Source organism: Letharia columbiana, assembly GCF_014066305.1.
Source record: "Letharia columbiana isolate WasteWater2 chromosome Unknown Sc0000038_s0, whole genome shotgun sequence".
NCBI lineage: Eukaryota > Fungi > Ascomycota > Lecanoromycetes > Lecanorales > Parmeliaceae > Letharia > Letharia columbiana.
Window position 1 is genome coordinate 58,421 of NW_023501082.1, and position 26,257 is coordinate 84,677.

Here is a 26,257-nt window from a genome sequence, read left to right on the forward strand (position 1 = left end):
GGTCCATGCCCGCTTGGGCTAGTACTCCTTCTGCATCCTCAGTCTGCGTCCCCGCGGCATCTTGCGGCGTACAACCATCCATGGAGAAAGCCTCGTCGCAAAGGACGAGCCATATAGCAACGATGGTGCTGAAGCGAGGGAAGAGATGGGATGATACTAGCAGAAAGCAGAGTCCGAGCGGAATGCTTGGCATAAGCAAGGACAAAAAAAGCCCAAAACCCAAAAAAAAATATTTTAAAAAAAAAAAAAAAAAAAAAATTTTTTAAAAAATTTTTTTTTCCCCCCCCTTTTTTTTTTTTTTTTTTAAAAAAAAATATAAAAAAAAAATTTTTTTCTTGTATCAGTCGACTTTATATTTTTGAAGAACGTCATAGAGAAGGTGGAGGATTTTGATTGATATTGCGTAGTATTTCATTGTAACTACTCTGTTATCTCCATAGTTAAATGCTCCAAATCTCGTTCAAATGTCTTAATTTCGCAGTTAAATATGTAGCCTGCAGTGCTCTGCTTAAAATGCTTTATCGCAAATCTATCACAGCCATTAACATCGATTGTATACTTCAGAAATCCTTTAAAATCGTTCTGAAAGATGTTACGGTACGTCACTTTGAGGATCGTCCTTTCCTTTTTTTTTTTTTTTTTAAAGTCGGAGGCGGAGCTGAATCAGCTTTGTCAAGCATTCTTATTTAATTTGCAATTTCATAATATAGCTGTTGCCCGCGCAGTATAAGAAGAGTTAAACCGTGATTTGACCGCTTTGATCCTTCAGCAGATTCCGCCTTTTGTACGCCGTCGTATTAGAATACCAGTACGCTGCAGTCGTGAATTAGTAAGATTTCGAAGGGCCCCCCCCCAAAAAAAAAATTAAAAAAAAAAAAAAAAAATAAAAAAATTTCTAGTAGGCTTGCATAATGCATACTTACCTCGAAATCTGAATTCTCTTAAAAGAGAAAAAGAAAAAAACTCACCTCAATTCGTTCTAGACATGATGTCCCTGCAGCTAAGAATCGAAGAGTCTGGTAAGCAATGGTACAGTATGTAGTTATTAGGTGGGGCGCACAGCCTCGGAGCTGAAAAGACAGCGGCGGCTCCTTCGCCTTGGCGTGTTTCACTGCCTACCTTCGAGTAGAAGCCTCAAGGATGTCAACGGATCGTCGAAAACCAAGGAAAACAGATAAATGCATGCTGCACTTTGACATTCTTTTGAAGAACATGTTCCTGCCCCCACTCCTTTCTCTCATTGTCTAGCGCGACTTCCATCTGTTGGATAGTCTATAATCGTTATCATCCGCGTCTAAAGCAATACTCTGCATCAAAAATTCAGCTATAGAAATGCGACGCTCCTTGAAAATATTGTTCTTGCTCCTTGCTGGTACCCTCCTTATCAAACAAGTCCGAGCTCCTGCTCCCCATCCAGAAGACACAGATTCAGATTCGGATTCAGAGCCACAACCGGTCCCAAACACAAACGATGATGACAACTCAGGCTCAAGCTCCGGTGAAGGCGAAGACTTGGGTCACGTTGGCGGTATAACGTTGAGCGGTGGAACTCCAGCCGCACCCGTCGCCCCTCCTTCTGAGGGCAATGAGGCGGAATTCGAAGAAGAAGACGTCGACTACAGCGAAATCCTAGAGCACGTATCCGAGCTCCTCGACGCCATCACTTCCATCATCTCCGACATAGACAGCGGCTCCTCAACAACGGTATCAGCACCTCTACCCACTGCAGCATTACCTTGCTACAGCGTCTCAAGTATCTATAATGAGTGCGCCCTACGCAACAGCGAATTCCCGCATCTGGTTTTCCCCATACAGGCGAGTTGCTTGTGCTATGTAACTAAGGGCAACGATACCACAGCCATCTGGGCGCCTGACTCCTACGACGGGCATATGAGCCGCTGTAACAATTTCGCTCAGACACAGAGTCAGGCTTCAATTACGAATGTGGGTAATAACAGCAGCGCTTTCAATTTGTGTTCGAGCGCTGGTGATGTCAGAGCAACCCCGGCACTAGCCGTGGCGAGTTCGACGACTACGCCTTCGGCTACCCCGGCCTCGACTACCACTGCACCCAGTACACCTACTGCCACAGGCACAAGTGGTTCAGCAAAGCGAGTGTCTGTGTTGAGGTCCCTGGTTGTGTGCATGGGACTGTGGCTTTGTAGAATGGTGATATGATGATTAGACGAAATCTCGTTTCTTCTAAAAGGGGAATCTTATGAGATGGTCGTAGAGCACAAATATCCATAGCAAGGCGGGTGGGAAATTTTGAAAAGCTGTCGAGACTCGTCTCAAGCCTACTGACTAAGCTCGCGCATGTCTAATCATCACGCCATTCTTAACCCAGCAACTCTTTGTCAAATCATACCTCTCCGTTGACCAGCGCTTATCCCACGCACCAATCCATCCTTGAATACACTCACAGGATAACGCAACACACAAAAGTTGAGAAGCTCGAAAATTGCAACCTAAATCACACTAAAACGAAGGTTTGCAAGACACTGAATGCCTCGATGGGGAGCCCGGCAGTTATAAGCAAGCAGAGAGCGTGGCACGCCCGCTTTCCCGTGTAAGAGTTTGGTCGAGACTACTTTGTTCTTCCACCCTTCTCAAGGTCTACTCGAGCATCTCAACATGCGGCTTCGGTAGAAGAAAAAGAATCGCACCCAGCCGTTCAAACGCCACGTGCCTACCTCGAGTTGAGAATGAAGACCACAGATGCTCGATTACAGACGTGTTACAAACATCCCGAGTCACGCTTCAGCGTCTTCAAAACGACGCTCACCCTAGACCTGCCCGATAGGGCATGAGATCGGGGGCTCGGGGCACATTTGTTGCGTCTTAGCGTTTTCGCCTCGAGATCACCCTTCTGTTCCAGCGTCCATATGGTATTCTCACCTTCATGAATTTTCTTGTTCAACGAGATATACATTGAAAGGCTAGTACATTCTCTTAGCAGAACATCAAAATATTGCTCTCTTTGTACTGCAACAACGTTTGACTGACCATGATTGCTGAGACTTAGTGGAAGCTTTCGGATCATGTCTAAGAAAAGGAATTGCGATATTGGAAGTTTTTTGTGTAGGTCGCGTTGTGCTTGAATTATGCTCTTTTCAAAGCAACGAGTTTTTCATTTCGGTCGGCAGCTCCTCAAAAGTACTTCCTAGCTGCCGAGATATGGGACATGCGCCAGACATGTTCGGACTGGCAGGTCGGTCCGAATGCCGCGAAACAAACCCCGATGAGATACTTATAAAGCCTCTCCTCTCGGACTTGCGACAAAATTGAGAATCAGCTTTTGCGATTTCTTTTGTCACTTTCTGTGTGTGCGGTGCCATGTCTTCTTTTGCCCAGAACAAATCCCGTCTGATCTCTATCCTCAAAGTAGGTCTCATTCTCTCATACGAAAACTTGCCCTCGAGGATTCATTAGGGGAACTGTCCCACTCTACATGACGCTTATCAACAACGCTGAGCTAGGCCCTCTCAGACCACCACAGCCTTCCGCGGCGATCTCTTCGCCATAATTGCCCCGCCCTGCCTCCTAGCGACGATCTCCACCCTCGAATTCCCAACCTTCTGGGTCGACCAACCCTCTCTCTTCGTCGCTCCTACCCTAGAGCCTGACCCCTGCCAACGAGCTCTCTTGATGCTTCAATGGTATCTCAGTAAGCAAGACAGCAGAATGTGGGTAGGACGACGAAGCTGAGCGGCAAGAAGCCGTTGAGGCTTCTTGGGGAGTTATTCCCCAGGGAAAAGGGAGGACCATGATGGTCTAGCGGAGACGGAATCGGTTTGCGAGCAAGTGAGCCCCCACCCGCCGACGTCAGAGTTCTGTATCCGTAACGAGGAGCACGGGGTGCAGCTGCAGGATTACAGCGCTCAACGAATGCCTTTCGCCGGCACTCTCTCCATTGTTCAATACGGCCATGCGAGTCTACATCTTTTCACTTACAATGAAGACTACGTTACTACCTTTTCTCCCCTCTCCATCCGTATCAAGGGCATTTTTTCTACTAGTTCGTACTCCGAACTCGAGGGTGAGACATTCATTCATCTACGGCTGAAATGATTATGTAAGCCATGTGAAGCACGAAGGAAAAAAAGTGGTCCCCTTAGAGTACAGCCGGTCTAAATATTTAGGTGCGGCTTCTGCCTCCGCACAAAGTTAATATGTGGACATAGAATTTGGCCCCTCGCTGTCACCTCCCTGTCGCTGTCCTTCTGTGCTGTTTCTCTACACTACCACCGCTGCAGCGGAGAGTCATACTTTTTTTTTTTGGGGAAAAAAAAAGTAGATAGGTGGGCGGAAGCGGAGAATGGCGTGCATTGACTATGTATCTCGCTATCAATCTACCTCAATAGGCTCCGTTTAATACGGTGTCTTGTGCACCTCGTCCGGGAAATCTGTATACCTTACCGTAGAGGACCTGTAATACGCTCTATTTGGGATCCACCACCTTAACCTCATCGGCCTGTTCGGTAGTTTGTGGCGACTGCGACTCCAGCTCGAGTATCGAGACTTGACGCTTAAGCCTCTCTTATAGCCGACGTCTGTAAGCTCCGTCTCTTATCGATAGCACGTTCAAATACTCGAGTAACGCCCTCTCGCTCTCGGCTCCTCCCACATGAAACTGAATCTTCGAATCCTTCGTGGTGTTGCGTGTGTGTAGTTCTTGCGGTGTGATACTTCCTGAAACTGACAATCCGCGGACCTCTCGTCTTTTTTCTGGGTGGGCGCGGGGGTGGGCGCGCGGGTGTTGTGGGGTGGGTGGTGTGCCATCTTTGTCCTTTCTTTGTGGGGCTGCCGTATATTCTGTGTTTTGTGCCGAGCGGTCACAGAAAAGCTGCATCGCCACATTCTCCGAGTCAGAGTAGGCGGCAAGGCTATTTTCGAAGCAAAGGGCAGAGAATGGGGAGCTTGTGTTCCGAGCTCTGCGCACCAGCCGTCCAATTGGAATCCCAAGCATCAACACCCATGCCATCACCCCTCTCACCATCCGTCCTCTACCGGAGCAAGATCCCAGGGAATCCCGCAAAGCCTGGTCCGGCGTCGTTGATGCTATCAGAGCCAACGATATGCTAGCCGCAGGCAGGGGGAGGCCGAAGATTGAGAACGGGCAGAGGGGCATGAGAGTGGCGGAGAAGGCGGAAGGGAAGAGGTGGGAGCCTCGGTTCTTCGGGAGAGTGGAGGGGGATGGAGTGGTGGAGAGGTTGGAACTGAATGAATCACGGGTTGGAAGAGGAGAAGATGGCAAAGGGGTTTGGAGGTGGGATGGAGAGAAGGCGAGGATGGTTTTGAGGCTCTTTCATGATGATATGTAGCCGAGTGGTTGAAGGATGAGATCTCCTGCTCGTTGGTGAAACTCCTTGGGCTAAGAACTGTGTAACACTGTGGGAAGAAGTACATTGAACTGGGAGCTTGACGGGACGTGTTTGCCCTGTTGGAATCCTTTCACTGTCAGGAGCCAAAAAAGAAGTCGACTCTCAAAAATCGACCGCCACGCATATTCTAACGACCTACGCAGGATTCGCACCTACAACCTGGATTGAAACCTTAGTATCTGAGCTGCACTGGTATGTGAGTCACGGAATCGTACGTTTTGCGTTGTAAACAAACGCGCTACCATTGCGCAAGCAGGCCAGTTGTTCTTGCTTCTTGGACACTATTCCCAACTATGCGTGAATGATCATAGACAGAGAATGATTTGCTGGGGTGGATTTTTTTAAAGGTGAATGATCGGTGATGTGTTTACCTCGTCTTACGTCAGATGCTCGATTCAGAAGGAGGGGCGTAGGTGAAGCCAAAGCAAAAAATCAAAACAAAATCGTGAGGTCTATCTTTTGCAACCCTGAGTTGCGAGGGAAAGCTCGAGGACTAAAAAGTGAACCATGTCTGACTCGAACAGACAACCTTCACAATGGGATCTCAGTATTTTGCGAAGTGAATTTGGAATGGGTTTTAGGCTCTACCTTTCGGACTGGAATCGAACACGCTACCATTGCGCCAATGGTCCATTTTTCTGTGCAGTATAAGCCTTGTTCGCATACTTATCTGGTATCACTACGCTGAAAAAGATCACAGGGAAGGATCCTTGTCTATAGGTAGCAGAAGCAAATGGTGAGATGGAACGGGGGATATTTTGAGCTGGGACTCTGACGGCTGTCAACACCCAAATGGAGTCTTTGGATTTGTGAATCGTACTCTACCTTCGCTGGTATTGCACGAGGATGCTTACTGGGACCGTACCAAATATTCAGTACTATTTCTTTTTTTTTTAAAAAAAAGCTTGAGCCATGGAAAGATTCCTTCATTCTCATCCTCATGATGCCTTGAGCTGCCGTTTCAGCATTCCACAAAAGCTCTCGAAAAGCACGCTGTCTCTGCCCTGCAACCATCGGACCATGACTCCAACTCCACCCTCATTCTCCTTCCTTAGCTGAATTTTGAAGCCGAGGGCTGGTTCGCCATTTTCATCATCCTGATCCATGGCCTGGTCTTTTTCCACAGAGTCGGTAGGACTCTGTTGCTGCTTGCGCCTCGCTGCTCGGGACCAAACACTTCCTTTGGCAAAGCCAACCCCTGTCGCCATAATTGGGCGATACTGCCATCGTAGTTCAAGCGCTTGAAGCGTGGCGTTCAGACAATGTGAACAGCTCTCGATTGATGTCTCGACAGTAAACGAGGACTCTGAAGGAAAAGGAAGTAGATGCTTGGGAAGTGTAGAGGTACCTCTTGCAGCGTCCTTCACGGGTTCCATCAGCTGATGAACGACTACAATTTCGTCGAGAAGGTCACACTTACGTGACTTGGCCGCATACTTCCCCAGCTCCATGCTACAGCCCAGCGTCTCGTTTTATTCCCTTGCACCAGGTCTTTGACCGCCCAATTGTCGACACCCGCGCCTCTCAGATTCCCAACAACAATCTCAACGCTGCTGTATTTCCCTAGCATGCTAGTGTACCATTGGCAGCGGTCCTTGAGTACCTTACTCTCGTCGATCATCCGGCTCACAAATGCAATCTCGCCTCCAGGTGTGACCATCTCAACATCAGCACCTGTACAGGCTGAGCATGGTGGCCTGGACTTTGCGGCGGCTGACGACAGGAGATCGGAGGTAGAAGAGTAGAATGGCGGGTTGCAGATAGTAAAGTCAATGCTGCAATTGTGTAAGACGGGGCAACATGGAGCTGCCAGAATTCCTACCTTTTGAGGCCAAACGCGTCAAGAGGTACCAGTGGATCATTTGGCTGGGTTTGAAGAGGACGTATCCGGGATTTGAGATTGTTTTGGAGAATGTTGCGCTTGGCATAGGTCATGTTCTTCTCATCGATATCTGTAATTGAATTAGTGGAACTTCAAGAACCTCCTAAATAGGAATGGTAAAGTACCGGTGACAGCAAATCTCCACTTCGGCCTCTGAGAACAGCCAAGCAAAGGGTAAATGCAGCTTGCTCCAGTTCCTCTAGAAAGATACCCTCAGCCCCAGACTGCGGAAACTCACGACTGGCGAGTCTCACATGTCAAGTCCAGTAACCGTCCGCTCGGCATCATAGCGGTCGCTGTATCTGTTGCTGGTAGTATCGAGCAGATCCTGGATCCATAGGATGTAATTGAACCTTTCATCAAGGTCAGGATAGTATCACCACCCTTTGGTCACGGCTCACAATTACCGATTAGGGACCTAAGTGTTCAAGTTCGTTCTTGAAGAGTAGTATGGAAGAATAGAAGGTTGCACGTACTGGCGGGCATAGACGGTCATCAGGTAGGTCGAGCTTGACGCCAAAATCTCGCTCCAGCAGGCTTTTCGTGAGCTGTCTGAGTCATGTGAACAGCAGTCTGGTTGCTAACGCGCGAAGAAGTCTCACTGTACTGCGTCTGGGTTGCTGAAATCCAGCTGTCCGTTCGATTTCAAACTGAAGAGTTGTCATTTGTATGAAGCGCTGGAGATTCCGAAGAGTCTTCGTACTATTTATTGAAAGCAGGGGATTGAAGGGCCAAGACAGCGAAGTCGACATCCTCCTCGTATATGTTTCTCTTTGCCATCATTCTCAGAAAAGCATTTCAACACACGGTATCATAGTTTCGTAGAGCCGGAGATAGAGGCTCAGCCCCGGGCGCTTAAATTATACCCGCGCGCAAGAAAGGCTTGGCTTACTCCAGATTTGCACCGAGTCGTGGGTAAATTGCCGTTTAGCCATCGCAGCCATGGCCGCAGACCTTTCCCAAAACTTGACAGACGTGCATGTACGCTCTTTACTTGATCAAGCTTATGATGAGCTTGGACTTGAAGCCCTCACACTACAGTCATGTGACGGGGATTGGCCCCAGTTCCTCGCTCAACGATTACAGCATCTCCTCGAAAAGCAGCCACAAGCTGCGAGTATAGACCACGAGTTCTTATCCCTTGCCACTTTTGCATTTAGTTGTTTCCTCCAGGCAAATGTCTCGGGACCCCCGTTGTCCTACAACTCGGCTGATGGGATCCTTCCAAGCTCTCTCTTCGAAGGGACTAACACCACCGTTGAACGACTGCAAAGGCGGCTGATCTCGGGCCTGAGCATTGATGGAGAAGCAGTTTACCGACTTATTCCCCACGTTGAGCTCTTTTGTCTAGCCAAATGTATTCTAAACCACCCATCAATGACGCAGGACTTACCGCTCAGACTGGCTCGCCTGAGGGCGAACTTCTGGCATCAGCGGCTGCTTACCGATATCTCTTCATCTTTACAAGATACAATTTACGATGACTTGCAGCTCATTGGCGACAGCGTGCTCAGTAGCCCCCCTTTCAATAGTATCATTACGCCCGCTCAGTTCTTCCTTGAACGGGCAACAATCCACATTTACCACGGTTTTGACCAAAGAGCGAGAGCAGATATTGAACAGGCGGCACGGGAAAGATCTTTCCATTTTGCATTGACTGGAAGGTTAGGAAAACGGACAAAGTACCAAGAGAAGGAGTTGAGCCAGCTGGTTGTGCTTGCCACAAGCGTAGATGAGGATGATGAGGCAGCTCGATCCGGGAAGAGTACGAACGCAGACACCATTGAAACGGGCCCAAGCTCCTATCGACGAACAGAAGCAATACCTCGAAAGCTGAATTTGAACGATGACACTCTGTTGGAGTCAATTGCATTCACCCAACCCGCAGCATCCGTCCCAGATTTCCAGCAAGATGACCACCTACATCCATCGTTAGAGACTTTGGATCCTGGAAACCAGCCACTCCTACAACCGCTTGACGCTATCATTCTCCTTGCTACAGCCTCGTCAATTACAAATACTTCACCAACAGACGGCTTGACTCGCGAGGAAACTTTGCCATACGCCGAGCGGGTCATTTCGGGAGGTAGCTCGAACTGGCAGGTGTACACTCAAGCCCTGATAGTCCGAAGCCGCATCGAAGGCTATCGATCACGCACCATAGAAAGAAGCGTGCTGCAGCTGCAAGCTGTCGTCGACCAAGTGGTTGCGGAAACTTCATCGTATAAGGCTTCCAAAGACGATGCAGCATCCGCAATGACAACGTCCACGACGTTCCTACCTCAACCAAAATCGACCGAATCAGCATCTGCCTCCGAACGTCTCCGATACATACATCAGCTCGCTTCTTCTCCACGATGGAAACTTGAGGCCGAACTTGCAGACCGCTGGGTCTCTCTTGGTGGGCTCCGCACAGCACTAGAGATCTATGAGCGTCTCCAAATGTGGGCTGAAGTTGCTCTGTGCTGGGCAGCGAATGACCGAGAAGACAAAGCTCGGAAGATCATACGGCGCCAGCTATACAACTCTGTCATCACCACATCAACGAACAAGCTCCTCGAAGACGATGAAGACAATGATGTTGGAGACTACAGGATAGAACGGGATCCTCTACCAGCAGATGCTCCACGTCTCTTCTGCATCCTTGGTGATCTTGAGAAGTCCACAGCTGCGTACGAGCGTGCTTGGGAGATATCGAATCAGCGGTATGCTCGTGCGCAGCGCTCATTGGGTAAATTCTACTCAGCGAATAAGGATCTTGACAAAGCGGGCACAGCTTACGCAAGATCACTGAAAGTCAATCCGCAAAATCATGCGATTTGGTTTGCCTTGGGATGCATTAGACTCCAACAGGAGGACTGGGCTGGCGCCGTGGACGCTTTCGGACGAGCCGTACAAATTGAGGATACCGATGCAGAGTCTTGGAGTAACCTTGCGGTGGCCCTGTTGAAACTCCCACCTCATATATTACCGGGCGACCCAGATACTTTTGGTACAAAGCTGGATAGAACCCACTCCAATGTTGAACTTATGCCAGAAGGTTGCAGTAATGGCTCCAATGTACCGGCAACGGACCCCCAAAAACACGTAAGGGAGGCTTTTGTCGCGCTCAAGCGTGCCGCAGCTCTCAAGAGGGAGTCCTTCCGAATATGGCAGAATCTACTTAGTGTCTCGATCAAACTATCACCACCTCCATATACTGAGATCATGATTGCTCAAAATCGGCTCATTGAACTACTCGGAAATAATGAAGGTGAGAGGTGTGTCGATGTTGAAATTGTCGAGGCACTGGTAGCGCACCTCGTCACTGCCTATCCACGAGCTCCAACAGATGCGGAGACGACGGAAATTAACGATAGGCAGCCCGAAGACGGCGGCACACTCCAGGTGTCAGCGCCTAAAAGGGTGGGATTTGAACGGATGGTGATCGACCTAGTTCAGAAAAGGGTCACGCCTCTTATTACTTCGTCTCGCCGTCTATGGCTAGTTACCGCCAAGCTGTCGCTGTACCTGCAGCGTCCATCCGCAACCTTATCCGCCTATGAGAAAGCATGGCGCGTCACCCTGAATCAACCTGGATGGGAAAGTGGTACTGGGGAGGCAAAGGATGCTTGGAGAGAGGTCGCTGACTCAACGATTGATCTATTGGATGGATACGAGAGCCTAGGGGAAAGAATTAGAGAAGCTGGGATGGGCGCAGGAGAGTTGGTTGCTAAGGATTGGAGATTCAAATCCAGAAGCGCGGTCAGGTCCGTTCTGGCAAGAGCGAAGGAGGGGTGGGAGGGCGACGACGGGTACGAGACCCTAGGGGAAAGATTGCAGGAGCTGAAGAGTGCATGAGGTTAGTTTGTTCTACATGACATACGAATATTAGACCTCCGGTCGATGGAGAGACTTTCACAGGCTGCAGAACTCGGGCTCACCGAAACCTGCAGCTGGACATGCATTGGAAGCAAAGGGCTCGACAATCTATGACGTCTCACAGACTGACCCACCGAAAGTCTGCATTACCACTCAAAGTCTGCTTGTGTATGTTTCTAAGGTGCTGCCACCTTAAGCAACCAAACTTGAAACGATGTGGATACTCTTGGCAAGGTATCTTGTGCGGATTCCTCTTCAGGTTGTCCCCGTCTTCTCCAGGACTTCGAACTGCGCATTCCTTGAACGAAGCCGCTAATTCAAGGCCAAGCGACTAGTCTCCCATTTGAGGTTTGATGGATCCTGATAAAATCGCTCTATCGGCACACTCGCCTAGTCGTTGCCCTCCTGTCTGGGTTTCTTTGCTGGCGCTCTCTCTCTCCCTCTTACTCGACTTCCATCACGGGAGAGTACTCAGATGCGCTCAGCAGCAATGGCAAATCAGCGGCTACCACATCCCGTTGCAACCAGCTCCTGTGCTGCAGCTTCTCTATCGGCATCGACCGGTCCCAAATCTCCAGTCTCTACAGCAGCAGCCAGGCTCAGTAATTATATTTCCGGCTACTTATGCATGCGCAAAGCTCTCTGTCCACTTGCGGCCAGAATGTTGACAGGTGTATCTACATCTGCACTGGAGATAGTCCAGATGGTGAACGTGGAGACATGATGTACGCCCCATGAGCGCAAAGACTACTTTGAGCATGCCATCGAGCGTTCGAAGAGCGAGAAAGTTCTGGGGTACAGAAGTGAAGATACCTGCCTTGCATTGACCCAAATGAAGTAGTTCCTGCATACCCCGGAAGCAAGGGGTCTTGGCACTGTAATGCGCACCCTTTGCACCCCCAACACCTGAGACGTTGCTGTATCAGCATTGAATCTAATTCATCGATCCGGTCTGATGTCAGCATTTCGAGAAATCTATTTCTACTCCTTTCTTTATTCGCTACTCCCACTTTCTATCCTCTCAATTTCCATCACGACAGAGACGAGCATGATTAAGCCCAGTGGCCTGAAACTCCAGCACCGAGAGAACTTCGGAGCCAAGAATGGGAGACCGATGTGCAAAGACGCAACAGGGCGGGATGTCGTCTCGGACAGGAGGGAAGGAAGCAAACAATCATCACTACAGTCGAGCCTCGAAGAAGAAAAAGTCAGCTCCAACTCCAACACCGCGGAGCGTGTCGCGCGGTTAACGCCAATCAACACATGGCTTTCTTCAACTCAACCATTAGGTCTCTACTAGTGGCCAGTTTTCCTCCTTCTCGTCCTGGTCTTCTGGCGCTCTCCCTCCTATTCGGTCTCGATTCGGACAGCTTCGTCATCGAACCGATTCGACAACGCCAACACTGTACCTCATTCCAATTTCGCTGCATCTCATTGCTTTGCTTCAGCGCATCGTTGTGCATCCGCAAACCCGAAGGTCTCTTGCCTAATTTCAACCCTCAACCAACGACATTGATTTCTCCCGTCCTGAGGACATGCAAGAAGGACAACAAGGACTGGTACTGGAAAATGAGGTTGAATGGACGGCGTTACAAGGTTATGTGCTCGAATTCATTTATACGAGCTTCCACGGACCTCACTCTCGAAGGCGGCGGGGTGGCGGGATGGTGTCTTCAAAGATGCATCTTGGATAATTCTAATTGCGAGGGCAGTTTGTATCTTTTTGATCGCCTTTTCGAAAGCAACTGTTTCTTCCAGCAGAGTAACGAACGGCCGGCGTTCGAAGCGGGTGAAAGAGTTCTAGCCGCGAAAGTTTCGAAGGATTGAAGTTGATAGCGTCCTCTTACCATTAGTCTGCTCCCTTTTTGCCAATCAGTATCTCGAGGGCCTTTTTTGGATCCGTGCAATCTGTTGTGACTGTGCCTGTTAAGGGAAGGCTCCACAATGTTTTTCGCCTCGCGAGGCTGATACCCGTTGGCCCTTGCATCGGTGTGACCGAGCGGCTACTGCAACATTCACATCGCTTCTCCATGTCACAAAAGATTTTGAATAAGCCTTGAGGTTGATGAAGTTCTAGAACATCTCTGCATTCTTCTACAACGACCAGGAAATATCGCGCTCCAGTCGATACAAACACCTCTATCACGAACGGCATGAAGTTTGATACTGAAGGAGAGTACTTGGAGAGGATGTGGGAGGATCTCCAACAACATGACGCTGGGAAGAGCGTCGGCGCATCACGAGACAATGGCACTACAGACGGCAGCTTGAAAGATACCAAAGCTCTTGAGCCCAGCTCTTGATACACGTTTCTCGCCCACGCCTTCTGGGCCGTCTTTGCTTGCCTCCTAGTTATGTCTGCCATCAATCAATTCAAGGTGGCATCGATCGCAGAATCAAAATCCCCTGTAAGCTTTGTCAAGGAGAACCAGGGTGCTGCAACTCTCCCAACATGCCTTTCTCGGGACATCAACAGCACCTTATCTGTGTTGGGCTCTCACGCCACTACGGCAGCTCCGAAAGTGTTGTTGAAGTCTTGTACACTTTCTCCACAAAACATGTCGCTCATTAGCAAAGTCTTCAGCGCATGCTCATGCCTCCTTAGCACGTCAACAGAGGATGATGAACCTTCGACAGTGACCATCTGAATGCACAAATCCGAGAAATTTTTCTCAGGTGTCAGTCTTGCTAATAACGTTTCATAGACGACAACAGTTTGGACGATGAGGGTTTCTGCAACGACTTTTCCCAGCAAAGTTTCCAAAACTCGACAAGAACCGTGACACAATGCTACGATGACGCGCGCCTATGTGCCGCACGCAGCTCCGCCAGATCGAGCTCAAGCAGCATCACTGCAATCCCTGCGCAATTCGAAAGTTTGACATTTGTGTTCCCAGACCAAACCTCCCTTCATTCAATGCATATGTATGTTCTCCTCAACGGGTTGGTATGGGGCTTCACTTCCTACATACTTCATAGCCCATTTTACTTAGATAGTTACCAGATGCACCGTGCTTCACACATGTTGCTTACATGCTCTATGACAAAGCATTTTTCTGCGAGCTCCCCTAGGTGGACGATGATAGTCGACAAGCTAAGCTGGTAAGCTAAACCGACGCGGACACATACCACTTCTACAGAGGGTCTTGTTTTTCAAGTGTTTATCAGACAAAAGGTGCTTTATTTTGATAGCTATTTAGCCCAAAAAGCCACAAGGGCCTTGGCTTAGCTTGCTACACCACAAGTCAATCAATATCCTAGAACTATATATCCATAGTTCCCGGCTCATAAATCGTGTCATTCGCACACTTTGTGCCCTCCTCTAATTTCGATATCTTCGAGCTTAAATATGCGAATTGTATCTCAAACGTATAGTGCTAGAGCAGAAAGGGTCTTCGTGAAGGAGGTTCTTGGCCCGAGTTCCCCAGATCATACGGTCCCGGTGTCATCTGACGTACGGGGGCTATTGCATGAGCCAGTCCTGCGGCCTCATACTAGCCTACATGACCCTGCTGCCCTTCAGCCGCCGCTCTTCATTGGACTGGTTCCCTGATTCGTTGACACCAATGACTGGGCAGACAATAGGTGCCTTCATGGCGTGTCCCAACACCATCCCTCGTCACAACACAAACAACCCTACATAATCCTCGAAGTCATAACTAACAATCTTTAGTGTCACAATTTCAGCCCTCCTACAAAACACACTACCTAATTAGGTCAAGCGCGGCTTGACAGTACCTACATATACAGACTTCACACCGAAATGGACCTCTTCATAGCTATCATTCTATTCACACTGCAATACCAGCTATGAGCATCTATTCAGTCCGCGACATTAAGGGTGAAGAAACATTGATCTCGACATCGACTCGGGTCAGCGACCTCACCAACAGCAGGCTTTCCGGACACGTAAAGATGCGGGAAGTTAGCAGCAAGGCAACTTTCCCCTTTTTCGACCTACCAGCGGAGTTGCGAAACAAAATCTATCGCTACTTGCTGTCGACCAAGTACACCAAAGTCGAGCTGACGTACCACCTGCAAGGCCCACGGGTGAGTCTTTCTTTCGATGGAGAACACCAATCTTTAATCTTTATTCCTTTTGTCAGCATAAGTATGCTAATGCTCTCCGAAACAATAGGACGGCTTTCCATCATGTCAGCCTTCTCATTACTAACGCTTTCAAACAGGAATCCTAGGCACAAATCGACAAGCATACTTTGAGGCTGCCGATATATTCTATCGCAAAAACCTGTTTGTATCTCTCACGCCCTCACGCTTTGGGTTTGACTCGAAAATGGCAGGGGTCGTCGTTGTGGCCACTGACCACCATGCGAGCAACTTCAAGCATCTCTCCATGAGAGTGCACATCAGCCCTCACTGGTATAGTGACGAGCGATCGCATACCCCTTTTGATCAGTTTATCATAGCTGGAGACGATCTACCTTCCTTTTGCAACATTCTACCGGGATTGAATATCCATGGTCTTAGACACTGGAAGAGGGAGATATGGATTTCGACTAACGTCTGTGTCCAAATTAATGTTCAACGCTTTGCGGATGTTGAGAGCAATAAAACCAAGCCTGAGACGGACCCTTTCTCGGTGAAGAGACTACTGGAGCTTTTTCGTCGTCTCTATGGTATGAGAGTCAGAGTAGGAGGCCATGTGACGCCATCATATAAGGAGAGCATCGAATATTGTGCTGCGCGACAGCCACCCACAGCTGCGGATCTGGTATGCATGATCTCCAAGCGCAGAGAGGAGGGCACCCAGTCTATGCAGAATAGCAACATTGCCACAGCGGTGACAACATTCGAGTCGGCTTTAGATTTGTTGAGGTCAGGCCACATGCGCCTTACAATCCATCCAGTGACGGTAGCGACACCAGAAACTCCCGATAAACAGGTCACGACAGCAATGCAAACCCTCGAAATCAATCTCAGATGTCTGCTAGCTTCTTCGTACTTGGAGCTTGGAGAACATGCCAAATCCTATCGCTGTGCGCAGGACTTGAGGCTCACAAAATTGTTCGATCGCTACCGTACTTTTAGTCCACCGGAAGGGCCAGACTGGGCTCGCATAATGTTCATCCAGGCCATGGCTGGAAAGGCCTTGGGTCAGCCGGTTCAAGCGCTCATGGATCTCGACCTTGGGCTGACTTTTTGTCCTGATGATGAGGCAATGAAGGAAGAGAGAAAATCCTTGTGTGGGTTTGTACGGAAAAAGATGAATAGCGATTTGCAGATGAATGGGGCGCGGGCTTTGGATAGGAGGACTACAAGGTTAAAGAAGCGTCAACCCTCTGCTGTAGCTCAGAGCGTGGTGTGATGGAAGAACCTTGAAGCATGGAATATAGAAAAACATGCCATATAGACTCTGCTTATGGAAGCATGGTGGGCTGTCTTTCATGTGGGGCCAAGATGAGCTACTGCCATACCACTGAGCGAAAAAGAAACAAACGGACTGGGAAAGTGGCTTCGAACGGTACCCCGATTCTAAGTAGTCAAAATAATTCTCTCCCTGTGATAGAGACGACCAATATCCATCTCTTATCATGTTTTACGTTGCCAAATTAGCTCTATCACATTAAAGGTACTGGAGTGAAGCTTCACGGAAGAGTGTTGGATGGTCTTCTTTGGGTTAGCCTTCTTCTATTTTGTCAGCCGAAGAGCACACAACAACTTTTGCATAACTCTCTTCCAACATTTACTGCCATCATAAACCCAGCAACGAAGGATCAACACCTGATACACGACCACATCATTTAGTCACCATACTGGGGCAACGGCATGCCATTTCAGGCTTTTGGTAAACGACACATTTGGATCTAGACCCAGCGAGACTGACCTTTCAATTACTACGACACTAAGTTGAACACCCTTTTTTCGGACCAACATCAGAGACCGACACTCGAGGTCATCCAAGTATCCGACAATGTCTGAGTCCCCTAGGTCTACTCCCGCGGATTTGATGCCTTCAGACAAAGATCCTCCGACTTGTGCACTTCTCAGGCTACCTACCGAGATCCGGGATGAAATCTATCGCTATCTACTCTCCTCAGAGTACATTAAATGCAAGATCCCATACCCGGTAAGTACATTTACCGTCTTCATCGAGAGCTCTGTACTCTTCCTTTATGGTCCAGGGCTAACGCCGACGGTATAAATAGGGTCGCGCATTCGAAACCACCTACTACACCTACCCTTTTCACAAACAAATCCTGTGCACGAATCGCCAGGTCTACCGAGAGGCCATACACATTTTCCGAACGGAAAACCTGTTCTTCCGCTTCACCACCAACCACCCTAACGTTGGGCACATTCTCTGGTCGTCGCAAGGTCTTCTCCTCCTCACTCACGGCATCCGGGCTGGCTCTTTCAGGCACCGCGCCATGGACGTCATCCACTATTGCCCTCGATCAGGGACTACCGGGGATCACAAAAACTGCGATTGCGCCCATCTTGACTTTAAGACATGTCTGTTCGTGAGCGACCAATTGCCCAACTTGTTACGTACTTTGAGGGCTTACAGCCAGCAAGGCAATCGATGCCTTGCACAAAGTTCGTTCGCGGTCTCTGTCTTCGATGACTTCGATCAGTGGTCCACTGAAACACAGCCGTGTACCTCTTATGTTTGTCCACGCATCCGGAATCTCCTAGACCCATTCAAACTCCTCTACGACGTGGATGATCTAGACATCCAAGGATCGGTGAATGAACCATATAGGCAGTCGATTGTAGCAAGCGCTACACAACGGGAGCCAACAGTAGCAAAAATCGTCACTACTGCATCGGCATTCCAAAAACAAGGCGACGAAGCCTTCCGCAATCACCATTTCGAACTCTCACTCTCCTTGTACACATCAGCAATCAGCGAAGTTCAGGTAAACCACCATTGGGCTGATTACACGGGATTTGTGACGACAGGGCAATATGCTGGGATGAGCACACCGCACGCCGTGAGGAGGTTCAAAATCCGGATTCATTCGGACATGGCGGGCGCTCTCGTGAAAGTAGGTGAATACAGGAGAGCGACGGACCACGCAAAAGAGGCCATCAAACAGAGAAACACGCGCGGAACACCACCGGAAGAGTGGGAGGGGCTGTATCTCACAACCACCGACTGCGCGAAGCCGTACCTCTGGGGCGGACTGGCCTACGAAGGCCTCGGAGACCTGAATCGGGCGATCTACGGGGTGGGAGAGGCGTTGTTTTATTGCCCGGAAAACAAGAGGTTGGAGAGGGAGTACAAGAGGTTGGAGCTGGAGATTGAGAAGCAGGGGATTGTGCCTACGGAACATGCGTTCGGAAAGGGTACGAACTGGTGGGTGCGCCCACTGGTGGTGCGGAATCAGAGGAGGTTGGGGGGATCGCAAAGGTAGCTGGAAAGACAGCTCAGTAGGCAGAGCCTCTAAACATTGGCTATGTATCTTGTCGTCATGGTAGACTGGCCTACTTTCCAGGCAAGCAACTTCAAAGTTCTGGATCTCAGAGGCATGCAGTCTTTACCTGTGCACATTTCTTGTTATTCCAAAACCTGTTCTGCGTGGTGAAGGAATAGCCTGCACAGCCAACGACAGTCTTTGAGTCTGGGGACAAAGCAGGATTTTTTTTCACACTGATTCACGCTACCTCGCAGTTCAGGCCTACACCGTTGACCTGAATCCCTCGCCAAATACTTCCATCCTCTCTCAACTGCATCCCATCAACCCCCTATCAAGAACACCCTAAGAACTTTTCTTGACTCTATCAAAGTCCGCAGGATATCTCATCACGAACGGCTGTCCATACCTCTTCTTGCGTCCATCCCTGTCCAGACCCTTCCCTGCCAGAGCTAGAACTTCTCTGACCGTCCTCAGCTGTCTCTCTCTGTGTTTCCTCTCGTCATCCTCGAACAGTTTCAACTCCTCTTCCAGATGGGGTGCAATGTCCACCGCTTTCTGCATCGAGCTGACTGCTTCCCCCACCGACCGAGTTTGTTATTGGAACGCGCATGCAGTTCATAAGCCCTTAGGTAGCGACGATCGGCCTCGTGGTCGATGTCGGGTGGACCCCCATCCTGGTCGATGGTCCTCACCGCCCGTCCGCTCCATTTGCGACATTGTTCGTACTGTTCCAGTTGGGCGTGAGCTGCTGCCAGCCTGATGCGGAGGCTGAATACAATGTTTGTATAGACGTGGTGGAAGTCGCTTCCAGCGGTGGAAAATGAGATAGGGTTCCCCAACATCCGCACAGGCCGGTCGAATATGGAGCATGAGTTTTTCAGGTCGGTCATGGCGGCTTCGTAGAGTCTGATGGCCTGACGGAAAAGGTCTTTAGGTTTAGTATTTCGGGCGTTGAAGACATCGTCGCCTTCTCGGATCTTATCTCGCACCTTGAACGAGCGTTCTTGGAGGCTGGGGGCCTTTTTGCAGATGTCCAGGCATAGCTCTGTCTTGTATTGTTCGTCCAAAGATCCGGTGATTTTGGTGGATTGAAAGCTGTGGAGAATGCGAAGAGGTTCTAGCAAGCTTTTCACTTGCGGTATGGTGAAGGAAGCACGGTTTGGGCTTGTTTCAGCTGTTGTATTGCAGTGCAGGTTGACTAAGAGCGTGCTCTCATAGATGGCCTTTGACGATTCCCCACCAAGAAGTAACGCAGTGCAAAAGGCTGGCAGATCAGCTCCGGCGAAGATACGCTAGGAACAGTCAAGAGTTAGTATACCTGATCCAGAACAGAAAAACGAGTTACAGTACTCTTTGGAGTACACACCTGAAAAGGATGTTTATCCTGGTAGTGGATAAGGTGTTCCAGCTCGACTTTGATGTGCAAGACACTATAGACAAAGCCAGATGCTATCGCACCTTCTGCAACAATCGGCACCCCAAGCCATTCAAAGTCGACGTTCCAATCTGTGAGGTCAGATGTCACCTCCACAAACATGTTCTGATCGTATAGGACACAGCTGGCCTCCCGGTTAATCTGGCGATTGGCCCCTAGGATTCCGGGGTGGAAACGATAAACATGTGTAGGACGAGGTGTGCAGTCGAAGTCTTTGGTTAAGTCATAGTTATACTCCCATTCCTAGTACATCTTTTGAGCTCTTGCCATGTTGAACTAGATTTTTGCTGGGTAACTTACTGGGTCTTCTTCCCTGGGGTAGTGCTTGGTGTACTTGGTTGAGAGTAAGTAAGCATATATCTGGTCACGAGTCTCGGCAGCGAGTCGCAAGAACGGAGGTGTCTCCATTGTTCAAGGGCTTGCGCGTATCGATGGTTTCGTTATACGCTGACAGGATACAGGGTTGATAAAGTGGCGTGTGCTGATGGGGAGATGGGGAGTTTTTATCGATGGTATGGACGTGGTGTCGAAGATAGTTGATGTGTTTTGGGGTGATGATCTTATTGGTCTTGTAAGATTGAAATTTTCCAGACTAACCTTCTTCAACCGTGATTGGTGTTATCGCCACTTCATTAACAACCCAGGCAGTGTTCCTCCAGCGTGACACAGTCTGCTATTGGTCAACTACCCGAGGCGTGACAGGTACTGCAATCTTCCAAGGCTCCCATGGTCACTGACTTGACTTCTTTATCCTTGACGCCCACCGGGTCGCTTGGCTTGGATTCCTGAAGACGTGACTTGATTCGAATGATTCGAACTGTAAAGTCCAGACATGGCCGACAGCCGAGAACTGTGTCCGTTTCTGAGTCTTCCACTCGAGATTCGGAACCCCATTTACTCCTATCTGCTTTCCACCAAGTACACAAGAGAAGACATGATAGAAAAGATCACGGTAGGTATTGCTTCCCAGTCACTCAGCTGGATACTGACAACGCATACCAGATTTCTGATAGCAAATACAAAGGATCCCACTACCGTCCAGCTCACAAGTACCACTTTCAGCCAGCCATACTCCGCTGCAACCACCAGGTCAACCAGGAAGCTACGGCCGTCTTTCACAATACGAATCTTTTCGTCTCGGTCTCCCATAATTACAGCAGCGGGGAGATCTCAGCCTTCGGAGAAAAGTTCGATCTCCTCGAGAGCCAGTGTGATGGACGTGGCTTCCCTGTCCTTGCGCGTGGTAAAAAAGCGCGGCTCTTCGACGGCTACGCTATGGAGATTTATCTCGGTAGAGCTAATAGGAGAGACGCTCGGGGAAGGTGGTGGAACAGCCCGAAGCCACAGAAATGGGAAATCCGACCAAAATTCATGATCGCGTCTGACGATTTGCTGCAATTTTGCAAAATATTCCTACTCCTCAGTATGAGGGCAGCAAAAACAGATGCAGAGTCCGACTCGATGTTACATCTCAAGAAAGCAATGCTTCTGGTAGATGTCCTGCATAAGACTGATCAGCACAACCGCGCAAATGAGGGTCCAAGACCAGCTATACGAAGACTTCTAGAGCCTCTCGCTTACTTTCACAACATAGGACTCGTCATAATCGAAGGCCCCGTGCCAACGCTATATTCTGAGGCCATCAGGCAGAGAATTCAAAGGCGAGCACCGAGCGCGCAAGACCTGGTTCATGCAGTGTCCTCACTGGTAGAACAAGGTGACGCAGCTTTCCTCAAGAGAGACTTCCATTCAGCTGTTTTTGTGTACAAGAGCGCTCTTGAAAAGCTCCATGCCGGCAGCCAGAAGCGCCCAAAACTTGAGACGATGGTCGAAGGTACATATACAGGAATGGTCATCGGCGGGGTCAAAAATTTGCTCCAACACAAAGTCTACTTGGGCCTTTCCAAAGCGAGCTTACAGCTCAAAAGATTTGAAATGGCGCATCATTGGACTCTTGCCGTCGCCCGCGGTCTCAGAGATACACGTGAAATACTCTCACAGATGTGGTTCTGCCGAGCTTTGGCGAGCAAGGGGCTGGGAGAGCTGGAACAAGCCCTTAAAGAGATGGAGATGGCGAGGCTGATACAACCCAATGATCTGGGAATCCTGGCTGAGATAGCTATCTTGTCTAGCCTTCTGGGACCGGGGAAGCAGCAAGCAGAGGCCGTTTGAGTATTCTTTTGAAAAAGGAGGTGTAAGAACTCTGCTACATAGCCATTAGGACGAATATTGGAGTTACTTATTATGACACTACCACGCACCTGATAGTTCTAAGTCCTTTGAACATTTCCTGAGCCATCGAGAACAGGAGCACAAGACCAGTGAAAGTCCCAAGTTAACTGTGACTCGTTGCCAGCCATTCGCTAAATCCCAACAGGCAAGGAAGAAACAAACATTTGCGCTCAATGTCATTTTGTTCTATCTGTAGCTGAGTGTGAATTTCTATACAAGAATTAGCATTGATAGCTGGCTGATTGCCTCTTCTATATATTTATTGGTCCTAGGCCTCTAGTGGAGGCACCCACCAACCGGGGGCTGTTTTAGCACCCTTGGTGGACAGAACTAATTCCGGCACTGGCAAGTAAGTCGCCAGACTGTTGGGAGTGACGGGTATGAGTAGATGGAGAAACCTTCACCCACTTTTTGACATAATCTTGTTTTTTAGTGGCTTTTCCATGAGACTTGCAGCCAACAACACAGCAAATTCACATCATCACAGTGTATTTAATTAACGTCAATTCTCCACAAGTCAACCCGCTTCATTTCCACATCGATTCGCTTCTTCACAAGATCTCAATTCTCGTACGTCTAGATCTAGGTCACAGCTTCCAACAGAACGCATGCTAGAAATGTCCGACACTAGCGGAAGTTGTCTGTTCCTCGGCTTGCCCTTGGAGATCCGCGAGCAGATATATGGCTATCTTCTGACAACCAAATCGACTAAAGAATACGTCCTGCACAAAGCACCGGTATGCGACACTGGGTCACGCTGTTTTCCAATACTTACTCGTACTCCAGAGACTCGGCAGAAGGAACCCAAGAGAAGTCAATCCAAGCAGTCAACACCGGCCGGGGCATGTATATCGTTTTCAGACAGCAATATTGCGCACGAACAGACAGATCAACAAGGAGGCCGAGCATGTCTTTTATGGTTGGAATCAATTCGTGTCCATATCCCATAATTGCAATGTCATGAAAGCCTTCAACCATCTGCAAGAGATTTCCAAAAAAGAAGGCATCAAAAAATTCTTCGAACGAAGAGGCTTCCCGGTCCTCGCGATAGATCAGACAGCAAGAGATTTCGAACACTACGCCATGGACGTCTTTTTTGGTCAGTTTCCCACCGCACCAACCTCTGCTTCGCTAGAATACTGGTGGACCAACGGAAAGAGAAGCGAAAACGACTGGCGGCAAAAAAACATGTTCATGATTGCCTGCGATGACTTACAGCAGCTCTGCAAGGTTATTCTAGAGGTCCATCATTGCGTATACCGTCGTGCTAGGTTCCCATCTCGAGACCATACAATACTCCTTGTGGACGTCATCAATCGTGGCGACCGGCTGAGAAGATGCTTGAAAGATGGCTCCATTCCAGTCGATATCAGAGTAAAGCGACTTCTCGAACCCTTTCGAAGGCTCCACAGCATTGGCAGAGTCATCATTGCAGGACGGATGAACGAGCAATACAGGAGTGAGATTGTGGCCAGTATTATGAGAGAGCCACCAACCGTCGAGGATCTGATTAACACGGCTTGTGCGACCAAAGCAGAAGGCGACGAGGCCTTTCGCAACAAGGACTTCTACGCGTCTATTTCAGCGTACGAGAAGGCGTATAGCGACATCGAGGCTGGTCATCAGCCTTCATCCCTTTTTGCTTTAGTTGCAAAAGGCAAATACGAGGGACTACTGGTCTCGCGCGCCAAGGAACACCTCTTATTCACACTGCGTCTGGAGATTGTGGCAGCCCTGTTGCAGCTTCGTGAGTGCCAGCATGCTCAAAACTGGGGAAGGGTGGAGCTCTACACCCACAAAAACGTGATCTCCGACGCCGAATTTGCTCGGATTTGGCACCTTAGGTCGCAAGCTAGTAGAGGGTTGGGTCACTACGAGGTAGCCTATCATGAGCTGGTTCAGGCGGTAGTAACCCATCCTGATAATAAAGACATGGCGGCGGATCTTGGAAACATGACCGCCAACGTATTGAAGAGCTCGGCGGTAACGCTGACATGGGCGTCATCGTCTGGGGTTTGAAAACATAATCGACTGCAGAGAGGGTGCCGGACAGACCTAGAGGACGCTGCGGGAAGGAAAATCCGTGTATGATGGGAAGAGATGCATCGAAGCAAAGGGCTAGGGTGGCGAGCGATAGATTCTGCGGAAAATCAGCCACATGGTTGGACGACCGGGGGAATACAGGCTTAGACTACGAACAGGACATTATCTTGATCAGAAACATCACACTGCTCACGTTGTTCTTCTCTAGCCCAAAACGGTTACTCCAACGGACTTTACCTGTTTCAAGAGTGGACGCCCTCCCCAAGATTCCTCTTTCTTTTCTGTTCTGTGCTCCGAGCCTTCGACTCCCAGATTGATTCCCATAAGCTGTACGCATCTTCCCTCACTCCTCTCATCGATTCCAGCCACTCTTTTTCGCGAAAAGCTCCGCTAGCACAACTTCATTTGTGTTCTTCAACCGCACAGTTCCCACACGACACAGAACTTCCTTGCACCCGTCTGCTTCCCGCGAAGGCCAAATGGCATGTCCCTTTCTAGAAAAGACAGCACTGGAGATCCGCAACGAGATCTACTCGTACCTACTGTCCACTGAGTACACAAAGCGGCCCGTTTGTGATGATGAGGTGAATCTCCTCTTACTAGCCGATTAATGTATTTTAGCATCCAAAGTCGCTGATTTCGAACTCAGATACCTTCGCGTATCAAACGGAACTTAGGATGCAGCCATTTGTATGACTTGCAGCCGGCAATCCTCCGTACCAACAAGCAGATCAACAAGGAATCCCGCCGTGTCCTCTACAATGAAAATCTGTTCGTTCTGGTCAAATACCCTCAGGGTTTTGGGTTAGATGGAGTCCTGACACAGGATTTGACACTACTGGCCGCCAAAGAGGACGACGTACGCTGTTTCCGGTCAGATTTGCTTATCAGCTTGCACGTGGACCTTTGTCTGCCGGGGATTGAGTCACAAATTGTGATTGCTGCCAACGAGCTTCCGGTGTTCTGCAGATTACTTAAACAGTTCGATGACAAGATTTCCGGATTTTTGTCCAGACTCATATTGTCACTCGGAGTTTTTCCCTCTTACACACTGGACGTCGACGCTTCCGCGCATATGAGAAAATCCAGCCGAGTGTCATGGAAACCACGTCCTTTACTGCAACAGCGTAAGCTTCTAGAACCTTTCGCAGGGCTCCATAGTATGACGAACCTTAAGATAGCGGATATGGACGGCAAGACCCAATATATCAATGTGAAACTAATGGAAGACGTCAAGAAGAGGGCCAGTCGGGCACCATACAGCATGGAAGAGGTTCTGGACACATCAGCCAAGATCAACGAGAAGGGCAACGAAGCCTTCCGCGCCGGTGACTTTGCGCTCGCTCAGTCACTGTACGAATCAGCTCTGGTAACCCGTGAAGACGGGAACCGCTACCTTGAAGAAGGCGAGCTCGCTGGACAGACGCATCTCCTCCGAGCAACAGGTTTACTAGGATTCCGGATAGGGTCCAACTTGGTCGCCGCACTCCTCCGCTTGCAGCAGTGGACGGCTGCTCACGAGAAGGCAACCAAGGTAATCAACATGGTAGAAAAAATTGGAAAGAATATTGTCTTTGAGCCTGGCGCGCTGGCTAAGCTCTATCATCGGAGAGCGCTGGCAAGCCAGGGAATGGGAAAGATGGCTCGAGCCGTTAAGGAGATTCAAGAGGCATTGTCCTTCGACCCAAAAAACACGCAGATGAAGGCGAAATTGAAGGAGTGGAAGTTGCAGTCAAAGGATCCGAACCAGGTACAAGCCGCATTGAAGGCATTGACGATGTGATGTACTAGTACACGGCTTGCATCTCAGCGAAACCCCTGGAGCATGAGTTGTTTTGAGGGTGAAGGTCCTCGAGGAAGACGTATTAAGTTTCCCCGCTCACATTGCTGAGTGTTCGGAATCAATTGCTGGTGGTCTGCTTCATTTAATAGGCGTCGAGCATGCGTCATTGCTGTTACTCTTTTCCGATTCTTACATCTAACAATCCAACTTCTTGCGACTGTATTTCAGCCTCATTTCATGTATCTCTAACCAAAG

General features: G+C 49.2%; 9 protein-coding genes and 2 non-coding genes across 11 annotated transcripts; 6 read left to right on the plus strand and 5 right to left on the minus strand.

The window, feature by feature from the left end:
- Nucleotides 1-1,332: 1,332 nt before the first annotated feature.
- Nucleotides 1,333-2,165, plus strand: HO173_009180 (uncharacterized protein; the record flags this gene model as incomplete). Its single annotated transcript, XM_037311073.1, has 2 exons — nucleotides 1,333-1,944; nucleotides 1,998-2,165. 2 exons carry the CDS (start codon nucleotides 1,333-1,335, stop codon nucleotides 2,163-2,165), a joined length of 780 nt encoding a protein of 259 aa, XP_037161940.1.
- Nucleotides 2,166-5,515: 3,350 nt separating this feature from the next.
- HO173_009181 lies at nucleotides 5,516-5,643 on the minus strand. The gene has a single exon. It is a non-coding gene; the product is annotated as a tRNA-Cys (tRNA).
- A 242-nt stretch (nucleotides 5,644-5,885) lies between these two features.
- On the minus strand, nucleotides 5,886-6,016 carry HO173_009182. The gene has a single exon. It is a non-coding gene; the product is annotated as a tRNA-Trp (tRNA).
- Nucleotides 6,017-6,322: 306 nt separating this feature from the next.
- Nucleotides 6,323-7,319, minus strand: HO173_009183 (uncharacterized protein; the record flags this gene model as incomplete). Its single annotated transcript, XM_037311074.1, has 3 exons — nucleotides 6,323-6,745; nucleotides 6,805-7,159; nucleotides 7,207-7,319. The coding sequence occupies 3 exons, from the start codon at nucleotides 7,317-7,319 to the stop codon at nucleotides 6,323-6,325; spliced, it is 891 nt and encodes a 296-aa protein (XP_037161941.1).
- A 357-nt stretch (nucleotides 7,320-7,676) lies between these two features.
- On the minus strand, nucleotides 7,677-8,049 carry HO173_009184 (uncharacterized protein; the record flags this gene model as incomplete). The annotated part of the gene is made up of 3 exons (XM_037311075.1): nucleotides 7,677-7,818; nucleotides 7,869-7,916; nucleotides 7,970-8,049. The coding sequence occupies 3 exons, from the start codon at nucleotides 8,047-8,049 to the stop codon at nucleotides 7,677-7,679; spliced, it is 270 nt and encodes an 89-aa protein (XP_037161942.1).
- A 159-nt stretch (nucleotides 8,050-8,208) lies between these two features.
- On the plus strand, nucleotides 8,209-11,106 carry HO173_009185 (uncharacterized protein; the record flags this gene model as incomplete). Its single annotated transcript, XM_037311076.1, has 1 exon — nucleotides 8,209-11,106. The coding sequence occupies one exon, from the start codon at nucleotides 8,209-8,211 to the stop codon at nucleotides 11,104-11,106; it is 2,898 nt and encodes a 965-aa protein (XP_037161943.1).
- Nucleotides 11,107-14,937: 3,831 nt separating this feature from the next.
- On the plus strand, nucleotides 14,938-16,453 carry HO173_009186 (uncharacterized protein; the record flags this gene model as incomplete). The annotated part of the gene is made up of 2 exons (XM_037311077.1): nucleotides 14,938-15,238; nucleotides 15,315-16,453. The coding sequence occupies 2 exons, from the start codon at nucleotides 14,938-14,940 to the stop codon at nucleotides 16,451-16,453; spliced, it is 1,440 nt and encodes a 479-aa protein (XP_037161944.1).
- Nucleotides 16,454-17,059: 606 nt separating this feature from the next.
- Nucleotides 17,060-18,506, plus strand: HO173_009187 (uncharacterized protein; the record flags this gene model as incomplete). The annotated part of the gene is made up of 2 exons (XM_037311078.1): nucleotides 17,060-17,215; nucleotides 17,295-18,506. The coding sequence occupies 2 exons, from the start codon at nucleotides 17,060-17,062 to the stop codon at nucleotides 18,504-18,506; spliced, it is 1,368 nt and encodes a 455-aa protein (XP_037161945.1).
- A 345-nt stretch (nucleotides 18,507-18,851) lies between these two features.
- On the minus strand, nucleotides 18,852-20,352 carry HO173_009188 (uncharacterized protein; the record flags this gene model as incomplete). The annotated part of the gene is made up of 4 exons (XM_037311079.1): nucleotides 18,852-19,078; nucleotides 19,147-19,801; nucleotides 19,876-20,187; nucleotides 20,245-20,352. The coding sequence occupies 4 exons, from the start codon at nucleotides 20,350-20,352 to the stop codon at nucleotides 18,852-18,854; spliced, it is 1,302 nt and encodes a 433-aa protein (XP_037161946.1).
- Nucleotides 20,353-20,776: 424 nt separating this feature from the next.
- On the plus strand, nucleotides 20,777-22,116 carry HO173_009189 (uncharacterized protein; the record flags this gene model as incomplete). Its single annotated transcript, XM_037311080.1, has 2 exons — nucleotides 20,777-20,896; nucleotides 20,947-22,116. The coding sequence occupies 2 exons, from the start codon at nucleotides 20,777-20,779 to the stop codon at nucleotides 22,114-22,116; spliced, it is 1,290 nt and encodes a 429-aa protein (XP_037161947.1).
- Nucleotides 22,117-22,793: 677 nt separating this feature from the next.
- On the plus strand, nucleotides 22,794-26,002 carry HO173_009190 (uncharacterized protein; the record flags this gene model as incomplete). The annotated part of the gene is made up of 3 exons (XM_037311081.1): nucleotides 22,794-22,913; nucleotides 22,963-24,159; nucleotides 24,869-26,002. The coding sequence occupies 3 exons, from the start codon at nucleotides 22,794-22,796 to the stop codon at nucleotides 26,000-26,002; spliced, it is 2,451 nt and encodes an 816-aa protein (XP_037161948.1).
- Nucleotides 26,003-26,257: the final 255 nt, after the last annotated feature.